Raw genomic sequence first — 12,763 nt, 5'->3', positions numbered from 1 at the left:
CTTAGCTTTCTATTGATGTGAGTGAAAAGTCATTCATTTATACCGTTAAGCATGGGAATTAGATTGAGGCTTCTGTTTCTCTGGTTCTGGTGAAGCTGCTGGAAAAAGTACCTCCTTGCCTAAGCTCTGTGCCTTGTTGTAGGGCTTTTCCCCTGTCGTAATTTTTTTAGATCCTTCAACAAGGGCACTCATGACCATATGGAGTATGTAGAGGATAGAGGTTGGGTGATTGTAACTAATCTATCCTTCGATGGTGCTTTGTAAGCCTTTTTCTTGATTAATTTGTGGGATGTAATGTATATATCGTCTCCAGAAACTAATGGGGCGGGAATTTTTTTTTAGGAATAAACTCGTTACTGGCATGGTTCTTTGGATTTTCTTGCGTCATGATGCTTTTCTTTCATAATACACAGTTTTACATCATATTCATATTAATGGCATCAGGTAGGTTGCCAAATACTTGTAGAAAGAAAAAAAGATAAGGTTGTCAGATATGACAAAAACTTATGGGATTTTGTGGAATTTTTTCCTGAGAGAGAACATAGATTTAACACAACCTTGCCGGCTTTCTCCACTTCATAGAATATATTTGAGTTTGCATTGTTGCTTCGAGTTGACTTAATGAAAGGGTTTGATTCGTGCTGGTTAATCTGCTAGATATTATATGTTGTTCCTTTCATCAGAGATTTTAATAGAGTGATTGAGGGGGAAATTCTGTCCCTTATATATCTCTATCTTTGGAAGTTTATCTTGTCTGACGTTGATCTCTATATTGTAACCAACTTATGTAAGTTCACCTTAGAAATTTTTGTACTTGTCGATTTTTCGTCAAAATGGAGACACCTAAGTAAATACTTGTCTAGAGTGGTACACATAGAGGCTGTTTGGTGCAAACTCAACCTGCTGAGCGTTAAGGTTTTGGAGTCGGTCGAGAGTTTTCTCTGTTCTGTAGCTTGCACGAGTTGATCTCTTCGGCACAATTTGTTTTACTCATTGTGCATCATAGACATGACCCGACTTTGTCGAAGAAGTTATCGGTAGCAGTAACTTGGGACAGGGGGCATTTGGTACGGATTTGAGCTTCAGGGATATCTCAATATGACGGACAAACGTTTGTTTGCCCCATGTCAAAACACATGCTTAGGATTCTGCAAGGGGAGAGGGATGGAGCGCATCAAGTTCACATGTGATGTCTTGGTTCGACTCTTCACGAGTTTAGGTCGGGTCGGGCCACATGCCCAAGTCTCCCGAGTTACTTCACCATTTAGATGTCGTTCTGTTAAGACTTTTTTTAAGCAGCAGCGGATTTCGATGGCATCGAACTACCCGAGTTAAGAGCGACTGCCGTGGGACTTTAGGTGAATGCAGCCCGTACTCTCGACAAATCACGTCAATTCTGGCCTTTGCTAATCTACTTGTGCTCGTTTGGGAATGCTCACTCTCTCCCTAAATTCATTTATAGTCCTCTGTAGTGTAAGTCCCGCCCTATCCATCACGTGTCATAAAGAGTGTTACAATTCTCTTTTGCCGATATTCATATGAAGATTGTAAAATTTTGCGAAGTGCGCTGAGAAGAATGGTTGGGCCAACAATCATCCATCTCGTTTGTATTTTGGATATTTGTATAACCATCAAAGACTGTTGAAGTGACGAATTCCTGGAATTTAAGGGTGCCTAAGTATCAACCCATTTGATGGTAAAAAAGATCTTTTGAACCTAGGGATATTCTAACCATTTTGAAGTCACTTGTCCAAGAATAGATTGGCCATCGATTTCTACATAGCTACATCAGATCGATCGAACCTCTTCACGCAATAAATTGTTAAATTAATCATTAGTAGATCTTATGAAAAAAAAGATCGAAAAGTTGTGATGACCATACATGTCAACTCTCACGAGCGTGAAAAGTGGGGGAAAGAAAGAAGAAAGAGATGGCATCAATTCTCGCTGTCGTCATCGTGAGAAAAAATGCCAAAAGACTCGGGCCATATCGCCTTATCTTAATAGGATTTGTGTCAGCCATGCATGTTGACTCGGAGAAAAATCTGGTAACCAGAGATTCTGAATCAATATTTTAGAATGTCAGAACTCTTCGGAAATAATTCTTTTATTTGTTGGTAATTATCCTTATTTGATTTGAATTGTTGGTCATTTTATATTAAAAAAAAATGGTGTTATTTTTAGTGTGTTATTTTTTTGTCAGAATAGTTACCTAAATTTGGCTTTTCATCTGAGAATTATTGAAGAAAACCCGAAAATTGTTTTGGTTATCATCCGTTAGAAGGTTCTTTCTTAGGTTGGCTGTCAATGTGACCGGAGCGTTTTGGGACGTAAAATGGCCGCTCTTCATAAATAAGGCTACATCAGTAATTATTGTCAAGGTGTAAATTGGTGCCTAAACTCAAAATTCATGGTGGGCAACATTGCCCAAAAAGTCTTAAATCTAGTGTACAACCATTAATTTATTCTCAAATTTTTTAATTTGGCTAATTTTTTAAATCTTTTGGTGATTTTTCAATATTGTCCACTCATCTAATTCAAGCTGGAAATGACTAACTTGATGGTTCAGTCAGCATCGGCCTTCCTACGCAATCCAATGTGTCTAATGGAGCTCAAAACGATATCGTGTTGAGAATTTTTTAAACTTTTTTCTTTTTCTTTTTCCTTCATCTTCCTAGATTTCCAGTCAACAGGGCGCCGGGGCCTTGGTGATGGCCAGTGACCCTTGCCTAGACCACTCAAGGGCTGCAACCCCCATGCATGTTGCTCATATGTTTCGAATAGTATCTCTGTAAACCTGCAAAGTGCATTAAACGCGGCTACATAATTGGCCACTGGGAAATTTCTAAGATACGATGATACACGGTGAGTTATCTTCATCATCATCCAATGGTTGAAATTCACTTATCAGTCGACCTTACTCATCAGTTGACCTTTACTCATCAATCGGTCGTATTCAACAAATGACAATATAGGACGTGCAATATAAGTTTTCCTATTGGTCTAATAATCAATTCGACCACAAATTCCATCCATCTTTTCGAGTTCAAAACAAAGAGTAATTCGTCGGTCGAGACTTTTTGGCATTTTCGATCAAGAAGCAGCAAATCACAGGTCAAAGTTTCAAGCTCACAAGAAACCTTCGAAAAGACATGAGTAAATGCCTTTGGTATTCATGTACACACCCAAAAAAACTAATTTCGATTTTGACAAATTTCACGTGGGTTCCAGCTAGAAACCGGATCAGAAAACAATTATAAAAAATATAATTATTTTATCACTTGGAAGTTTCCTAGGGTTTACTAAGCTTAGTTGCGTGCGTGCAATAACGATTGAGAAAGGTCAGTTGTTGTATATTGCAACGTGAGATGCAAACCATTAATTTGAATTGTAATCTCATACTATAATATCTATAGTTTAGAAGAAGGAAGACCTCGTAGGTGAGCTATTGACAAAGATAGGGAAAATTATCAAAGAAAGCCCAAACATATTACAATCGTCCAATTTAATCCTAAACTTTTTATCTTTACTAATTCAGTCCTAAACATTTTGTATTTATGCCAGTTCAATCCATGTAGCCAATTTTGGCCGGTCGACGCTAACATGGCAGTTTAAAAATAATATTATAATTTTTTTTTCTGTTTTTATCTTTTCTTTTCTTTTTTTTTTCTCCTCCCTCCATTCCCTTAGGGCAATGAGGGCTGGGACCCTCGATCGGGCGGCGAGGCAGTCATAGCCCTTGCCCAGACTAGGAGGGCAGCAACACTCTACCTCGGCTAGCGCCCTAAGGAAGGGGGGAGTTTAAAAAAAAGTTTTAAAAAATTCAAAATATTATTTTAAAAATACCATATTAGTGCTGACACTATCATGTTAGTGTTAGCCGGCCAAAATTGGCCGGATGAATTAAACCGGCACAAATGCAAAAGGTTTACGATTGAATTGACAAAAAAAAGTTTGCCTGAATTAGCACGATTAAAATAGGTTTATGACTTTTTTAGTAATTCTCCTAGTGAATTGGATGACTAAATCTTGTATGAGAAAAGAAAAAAAAAGAGTTTTGTAATGAATTTGATAGATAGGCTGCGGAATTCATTGATGAATTTCTTAATTGCAAACTAATATGAGAGGTTAAGCACCTCCGAGCCAATCGATGGTCTTATATTTTATATTGATTTATCTCTTCTAGTGGTGAAGCAAACATTGTCTAGATAGAGACATGCCTAAATTGACGATTTATATAGGGTAGTGACACTAGTATTTCTCAATTTTTTACTCATTGTTGAATGTCCTCTATGAATTTTTTTTTAGTGTTGCCTATGAACTTTTTTATATTCATTCTATATGGTTCTTCCGTTACAGATTTAATGAAATTTGCTGATGTGCCAATTAAAGGTACTAACTTGTTATCATTTTTTTTTTGTTTGATTTCGTCCTTAGACTTTATTTGTCCGTTCATTTTCATCCTTAAACTCTAATATTTTGGTTCTTTCTCTCTGATAGTGTCCGCTTGAGCATGGTGAAAGTCATTGGGTACTCTTCAAGACGAATATCGATGACACTTATTTAGGACTGGTCATTTTACACACAACCTTTGACAAGCCATACACGCTACACGCTTCAATGTATCCTTATAAGTTTAATGGTGATGAATAGAAAATAACTAAGGTGTAGATTGACCCTTTCATCCCTTTTGTGACGCTCTTGGAATGGTTTAGTTTAACATTAAGATGTTTCTTTATTAATACGACCTGCTTAGATACGGCTAGGAATACTTACAATATGTAAATACAAGTAAGCATTCTAATGTATAAGAATTCATAACTTCAATTTTTCTGTTGTGTAATTCATTTGACTAACATGTTATATTTTTTTTTATTTTAATGACGTAACATAATTGATAAACATTTTGTATCGGGATTAAATCTAAATTTGACATGACATAATTAGGCGAGAGAAAACAACGAAACAGTTCAATGACTATATTGAACAAATAAACAAAGTATGAGGATGAAATTGAAAAAAAAAAAAACAATGATAAGTTACAAACCTTGAAGATTTTGTCAATGATATCAACGAAATGACCATATTGAATCACTTTCAAAAAGTTGAGGGATGACATTAACAAGAAAAGAGTTTAGGGATGACATTGAATAAAGAGAAAAAGTTTAAGAACTAGTGAAATCAATAATTCACTCCTTTACGAAATTAACAAAATGTATCCTAGAGTTATAATGTTCTTGTTGTTCAAGCTCATAGAGGTGGCTGTTGTTGTTCAAGTCTAATTGCAATAGTTAATCAACTTTTTTGAGCATAGGGAGAATCATCGTTGAGACTCTAATCCATCCGTGGGAAATTGTCAAACACGGGAAGGTATAATGAGGAAATTAAGGTACCGCGTATGAAGTTTTGAGTCTCTCACCCTACTGACCAGTTTTTAGGCCATTAGACAATTAGGTAGACGACTCGTGTAGCCCCACCAAATTGAAGGGCGAAAAGGCTTTTGATCTAATTTTATTTTTTTGTGAAGGTTGAGATCCTAGAAATTCGAGGTGTAAATTTACATCTTTAACTTCTTGATGGTCGGTAAAATGGACGATCTACAATAAGCTACATCGCTAAAATCGCAACTCTCTTTGCAGCTCTATCCCCAAGGTTAGGGTCGAGAGGCAAAGGAAAGCTGCAATAAGGAGGCGGCGGCGCCGCCGTTGGCGGTGGCCGAAGGTGGTGACCTCGCTATGGTTGGAGGTGATGATTTATTGGTGCTCCCTATTGTATCTTAGTCTTGACTATCAAGCCAATTTTATAAAAGAGGCAATTTACCATTCCCTATAAATTAGAGGATTCCTACCGATCTTTATTATAATGTAACCCCCCTTCTCTCTCTATATAGAGAATCCGTGCACGTATTACTTGTTATAGATACTAAAAGCACAATATTAGTTACACTGAATTGTTGTCAAAATAGAGTGTAATTTTCTCTTAAGCTCCGTTCATTTCACGGAAAATAATTTCCGAAAAATGTTTTCCCGATTTTCCAGCATTCGTTTATGGAAAATGAATTCCTTGAGGAAAACTAAAAAGAAAAAGTCTTCTAAATTATGGGAATATATATATATATATATATATATATATATATTTTTTTTTTTTTGGTAAGGTGAATTATGGGAAAATGTTTTCCACTTTTGAAAAGTAGAAAACATTTTCCTCACTTGATCTCTCTTATCTCACACCTCTACAAATCCTCACTTCATTCTTCCCTTTATTCTTCTTCTTCTTCTTCTTCTTCTTCTTCTTCTTTTTTTCGAATTATTTTTTAATTTTAATTTTCTTTTTATTTCGAATTATTTTAATTTCCTTTTTCTTTTCTATTTCTTTTCTTTGTTTCCCATCTTCTTTTTTCTTGGCTAGTTGCCGGCCGTCGCTAGGTGAACCTCGAGGTCGTCGATCTCAAGTTCACGCTTGTCGATCTAGCGAGCCTCGAGCTCAACATTCACGCTCACCAATCTCGGTGAGAGGCGAGCCTCGTGCTTGTCGGCGAGCTCGAGGCTTGCTGGTGGTCGGTTGTGGGCCATCGTTGTGGCCGATGACCGGCCAAGAAAGAAGGAGATGGAAAACCAAATAAAATAAAATAATAATAATAGATTTTAAAAATTAAAAATAATTAACAATCGATTTTTAAAAATATGAAAAATCCATTTTAAAAAATAAAATAAATGAAAATGAGTATATGGATGAAAATATTTTTCTTACTGAACAACGCAAAATATTTTCCATTTCATTTTCAAATTTCATTGAAAACTGGAAAATAATTACATTTTTCTGGAAAATATTTTCCAGAAACGCCACATTTTCCGTGAAACAAACAGAGTCTTAGTGTTATCACTATCTACTACAGCATCATGTAATAAATTGCTTACAATATTATCCTTTTATCTTTCCCTCCTCCCTTGCCTTGCTGATGGGGGAGATTATTATATTTGATGATTAATAAGTAAATGTACAATGGCTGAATTTGATATACACAAAAATTTCTAAAGAAATAAATGCTCGAGAGCTATCTTCATTGTCTATTTTTCATGACAAGGAAGCCCACTTTGAGTGGGTGAATTTCGGTCCACAGACTACCCTACTAATTTCATGGATTAAGGAGGACGCTCTCTAGACCCGGGTGGTAGACTCGAATATACAGAGTGGTATGTAGTTATGACATGCGAAATCGAACTTGTGCCATACACCTAACATGTACAAGCAATCACGGTTTGGACACACAAGTTATATCTTTTGACCCTTTGAAGTAGATCCGATGGGGAAAATGTCTTCCTTACCAAGTCATTTTAAAAGGGAGGATAGCTTAAAAGGAGGATTCGAAAAGTTAAAGAATATAATCATGATTCCTACCATATTTTTAGGGGCCCGTTCACCTTTTGCCTCGACTTGCGCAAAAATGATCATGGGGAGTCAATGCACGAGGCAGAGAGAGAGAGAGAGAGGATTGACCTTTGCATAGGGATCGGAGTCGCGAGCGACATGTGACCGCGCGCAAATCAAGCCTACATTGCGAGAAGGCCAAGCCCTCGTGCATTGCATGAAACCAGATCAATAAGCACATGATTTGTTTAATTTATGTAATTTATTATTGTATGCACATTGATTGTAACCATAGTCTTTGTATATGTATATGTCATGTGTGATTATCCTTGTATAAAGCATGTACATAGTGTATGATCCTTATGATATGAAAGAAACTCTCGTGGAAAATGACTTATTTTGACGATTTTAATGTATACACATGTTGTTATTGTGTTAACATGCCTTTTGATGGGATATCATTGTTACGGATCGATCCACTAGAAAATATTAACGAACATGATTATGAGAAATACTGTTTACGCATATTTGTAGTATATAGAAAGTACAGAAAGATTATGATGTAATGTGTGCGTCTCGTGCGACTTTTATGAATGTGATTGATAGCGAGATTATATACCGTCCGTTTTCTTTTCTTTGAATTTAGGAGTTTTCTTCTTTTTGACGGAATCACTTGTGTTTTATGAAAAGTACATTGAGAAAAGACAAAAAAAGAAGAAGCATCTTTCATATCGTGTGAACGGAACTCGTTCTATAACCAGGAGCAAACTAGCCGAAAAGGAAGATGACCCGGAGGAATTGCTAAAGGGAACCAAAAGAGTAAACAAATTGCAAATATAACCGGAGATGGCCTATGAAGCTACTTGGGTGGCCGGCGGGGTTGGGTTAGGGTTCGGCAGTGGGGTCAAACTTGTACCAACATTTGCTTAGCCCTAACCCTAGCAATCTCTGACCCCAAAAAAAATAAAAAAAAAAAACCTAGCAATCCAAGTAATGTAATACGGCACCCTCCTTTTCTTTTCCCTCTTACTTTTTTAGATACCCAACAAAAGAAATTGGTAAGCAAAAAGAGATGAGTAACATTTCAAGTCCTAGGGTTGTTACCTCTATCGATTCATTCATATGTAGGTTGCCTGGCAGGTGTGAAAAAGTTAGGTCATCTAAGGAGGCAAACAAGTCACTTAGAACTCAATCTTGGTGCCGCGATCATCATGATCTCTACTGGTTCATGACCAAAGTTAGGTTATCCGCATCACGCTAGTCCCCAAGGGTCACAACTTCCATGATCGCCTTAATTGGAGAGGAGTATCAATCAAAGTCAGAAGCTACCGACGGCATCAGGTGGAACCGTGATCGTGACAGTAGGGGCATGGAGTTGTGGCGGTTTGACTGGAGGAGGGGGCAAAAACTAAGAAAGAGAAAAAAAGGGGAAAAGAAAACCGAGGAAAAAGATAAAAGAGGGGGAAAATAAGATAAGAGAACATGTCTTAATCACTGAATATTCAAATATCAAGATGCGTCCTCTTTTGAAAGAAGTAAATTTAAAATGTAAATAAACTCTCTAGAAAATTTCATCAGATTTTTGTCCTTTGTTAAAGACCGGTCAATGAATCATCCATCTAACCATAAGTTATTCACATTTCAGCTTTGAGTAGAGAAGGGACAACTATTGACTTGTGCCCTGTTTAGTTTTCCATGCTAACGTAGGCGATGATTGAATAGAAAGAGACGAAAAATAAGGGTTTGAAAGAAGCAAGGAATGGAAAAAGATTGAGAGAGAGAGAGAGAGAGAGAGAGAGGTCCAAGGTCATTGTAGTTGACAATTTCTGAGATCTGATCCCTAGGGTCCTCTCGTTCTCATGGGATTTCATACGGGGTTCATATTCCCACCGCGATATGACGTCACAACAATTCCCCTCCATTTTATATTCATCTAATCTCATTTTCAATTTGCTTTCTTGGGAACCCACAAGAAGAACCTGGTTTTCCTTTCTTATGTGTTGAAAATCTGGAGTTGCCCCACCGAATCTCTTCTTCTTCTTTTTTTTGGAAATTTTCATTTTTCTCTTCATGACTTTTTAATCGACCCTTTTTTTTGTTATTTCCAATTTGAGATAATGTGTAACTCTATCTATAAGTGAGAAACCAGTTTTCCAAGTCTACTAAACAAAATGAGCATCGATAAATGTACAAAGATTGATTTATAAAATTTATACGCTTAATAAGACATAATACTCCTAATACAAGTATTGTATAGGGTCCAATTGCTTGAATGTCATGTACGGTCTTCCTTACTAGTTAATGTATTAACCCTTCGAATTAGTTAAATGATACATGACGATATTCGTAGGGATTGGCCTTTTCCCTATTCCAATGATCAAACTCATCATGAACGATTTGTTTGTTCATTGCAAGAAAGGCTGCAAATACTTGAAACCCTAGGTCGTGAGAAGGTTTTATTCATCAGTCATTGTTAATGGTTTGTCGTGCAACATGAAAGGATATTTTTGCTCTTCTTGAATAAATTTCTATGGAAGTTAATATATATGTTTAAATATTGACCAATACGTTAGCTTACGCGATAATTATTCGAAGTGTTGGGGCATAGTTTGTGAATATTGTAGTAGGATTTTTTTTTTTTTTTGGAGGGAAGTAAATTTCATTGGATTTCTAGTTAAATCGCTAATTACAGTTTGTGTTTAGAAAATCCTCCAATATACTATATTTTCCATAAATGTGAGGTAGCTCGATCAATCTCAAATTTGTGTAGCCACCTTGTCCCACATAGGGTTGGATGAAATTCGTGGAAAAATTTAGCATTGATTGTGTGCGACCTTGAGAGGATTAACCCTAGACACAATTGCATTAGCTTTCGAATTGAGTCAATTCTCTTGTCTCGCATCAGTCAACATCGACATTACGGCTTGAGCTAATCCTTGATATCGCACTTAACTATTCATAACTAGATGTCGCTTGTAGTTGTAGTCATATCTAGGCAAATAAATTCAAGCATTTCCCTTATATGACTTGATAACAACATATTCAATTAATCTAAACTATATATTAGATGTCATTTGTCTACATAGCAAGGTCACCATATAGAAACCCTAGCGGCTAGTCTTCGCAAGTGTGTGGCGCACAAGCAATGGTGTGCGTAGGTCGTCGTACAGATCTTATATATTATACATTCTCTATACATATATATATATATAGACACACAAACATCTACATACAATAGGGATTTATTTATTTTCTTCACCTTGAGGATGGGCCCACAAATTGAAAACTTTGAGGTGCCCAAACACAGGAGTCTATGTATATAACTATACCATCGCCAGTTGCCAATGGCTCAGTCTTTCGTATGTATTTTATTGAAAGCTTTAATTAATGACCCAAATCAAAGTCAAACCCGCAGATGCCTCCTTGGTTTTTTGTCTAATACTCAAGTCTTTAGACGAGGGAATTGACTTCGGTACCTCAAAAGCTGTACATTTCAGAGAGAGAGAGAGAGAGAGAGAGAGAGATTATATTTCAAGAGAGACGAGCCTGCGTCCCTGCGTCTTTCTCTCTCTCTCTCTCTCTCTCTCTCTCTCTCTGTCTCATGCTTTCAAGGTCATGGACATCGATCTATCTTTGAAGCTAGACGCTGAAGAAGAAGGCGAAAGATCAACCGAAGATCGTTGCGAAGTGCAAGTGGCTGATCATCACGATGATCAGGAACGCGTGGGAAGTCCAGAAGAAGCTGAGGGTGTGGTGACAACTGCTTCAGGTGAAGAACAAGAACGACGAGAAGAAGAAGACCGCGATGGTGATGAAGAACATGGATCGGCTGATTTATCATTACAAGATAGTATGAAAACGGAAGAGGTAAATTGCCTTTGGATCGATCCTGGTCTCTCTCGTTTGAACTCAGCTAATGTTTTTGTCTGGTGTATTAACTTGTGAAGATATATGTTCATGTCTTTGTTTTGTGTGTAGTTATGCGTTTTAAAGAAGGAGATGGATCGGATGAAAGAAGAAAACAAGGCATTGAGGAGGGTGGTGGAGCAAACAATGAAGGAATACAATGATCTCCAGCTCAAATTCGACGATGTTCATCAATCCAACCAATCAAAGGTAAAGTGGTCTCTTTGTGTCTCATGTGTATAAATGAATTCTCACACGAAGTTATACTGAGGTTTAATTGCTGTCGTTTTATTGAAAGTTCCTTTCTATTTATGGTCTTATTGATTTAGGATCCTTCAACCTTTCTTTCGCTCTACACAAATGGAAAACCCGATCACGAACCAAAATCTATGTCCAACCCCAAAGAGAACTCTCCGTCGCCATCCCCAAAAAACGACGCCCTCAGGGAGAGCGATCTAGGGTTGTCACTGGGGTTGCAAATTGGCGCCAACCCACAAGGAATACAAGTGCATAAAGAAGATGGCATCCGCAAGGACCAAAATCACACAAATTTCCCGTTGATACACGACAAGATCCAAAGGAACGACCAATTTGCAGGCGTAACAAGTCATGTCGCCTCCATGCCCAACAGGAAATCCCGAGTCACAGTTCGAGCGAGATGCGAAGCAGCTACGGTAGGTCCAATTTCAATCAATATTCAGTCAGTAATCACCGAGAACATGACTTGTGGGAAAAAAAAAATCGAATTAGGAGTACTGATTAGGGGTATATTTGTGCAGTTGAGCGATGGTTGTCAATGGCGAAAGTACGGTCAGAAAATTGCGAAAGGGAATCCATGTCCTCGAGCATATTACCGGTGCACCGTGGCACCGGGATGTCCAGTGAGAAAACAGGTATGAAAGGTGCATGAATTCTTTTCAAGGTTTCAATATATGTTTACACTGTCAAAATTCAACTAATAAGGTTTCACATGTGATGATATTACTTTTAATTAGGTGCAAAGATGCTTGGAGGACATGTCCATCTTGATAACAACCTATGAAGGAACACACAACCATCCCCTCCCAGTGGGTGCAACAGCCATGGCCTCAACAGCCTCCAATGCAGCCTCTTTTGTATTACTTGATTCAAGCATGAATCCTCTCTCGTCGAATGGATCTATGTCTTCAAATTTCGTCAACGCGCAACCGTCATCGCTTCCTATCACATCGCAAACTCCAGCGCTCCCTCTCAATTTCCAAGAGCGCGAAGCTTCAACCCTAGCAACGACCCTCTAAGGGCATCGTTCTCGATCTCACCCACGTGAACCCCTATGAGCTGCCGCACAACTTGCCGATGAGGACGACTTCTTCCATGAATTACCCGTTGTCTCATCTGGATACCTCTTGGATGAGCAGAAGGCCGAGCTACGACGCTTTCTCAGGCAATTCGAGAGGGACAGACAAGCCACCAGGATCGGCCGAGAACGTGAGTGCGAGCTCCTTCGCCT

General features: G+C 37.9%; 1 protein-coding gene across 1 annotated transcript; it reads left to right on the top strand.

The window, feature by feature from the left end:
• Positions 1–10,909: 10,909 nt before the first annotated feature.
• On the top strand, positions 10,910–12,551 carry LOC120295835 (probable WRKY transcription factor 9). The gene is made up of 5 exons (XM_039317431.1): positions 10,910–11,235; positions 11,347–11,484; positions 11,604–11,948; positions 12,054–12,167; positions 12,270–12,551. The coding sequence occupies exons 1-5, from the start codon at positions 10,984–10,986 to the stop codon at positions 12,549–12,551; spliced, it is 1,131 nt and encodes a 376-aa protein (XP_039173365.1). The 5' UTR covers positions 10,910–10,983.
• The last annotated feature ends 212 nt before the right edge of the window (positions 12,552–12,763 follow it).

This window comes from Eucalyptus grandis, chromosome 7, assembly GCF_016545825.1.
Source record: "Eucalyptus grandis isolate ANBG69807.140 chromosome 7, ASM1654582v1, whole genome shotgun sequence".
NCBI lineage: Eukaryota > Viridiplantae > Streptophyta > Magnoliopsida > Myrtales > Myrtaceae > Eucalyptus > Eucalyptus grandis.
This window is presented reverse-complemented; position numbering and strand designations above follow the sequence as displayed.

Coding starts and splice junctions, on each gene's coding strand:
- LOC120295835 (XM_039317431.1), top strand. CDS start 10,984: ATGGACATCGATCTATCTTTGAAGCTAGACGCTGAAGAAGAAGGCGAA. Junction 11,236..11,346: donor ATAGTATGAAAACGGAAGAG/GTAAATTGCCTT, acceptor TTTTGTGTGTAG/TTATGCGTTTTAAAGAAGGA. Junction 11,949..12,053: donor CGAGATGCGAAGCAGCTACG/GTAGGTCCAATT, acceptor ATATTTGTGCAG/TTGAGCGATGGTTGTCAATG.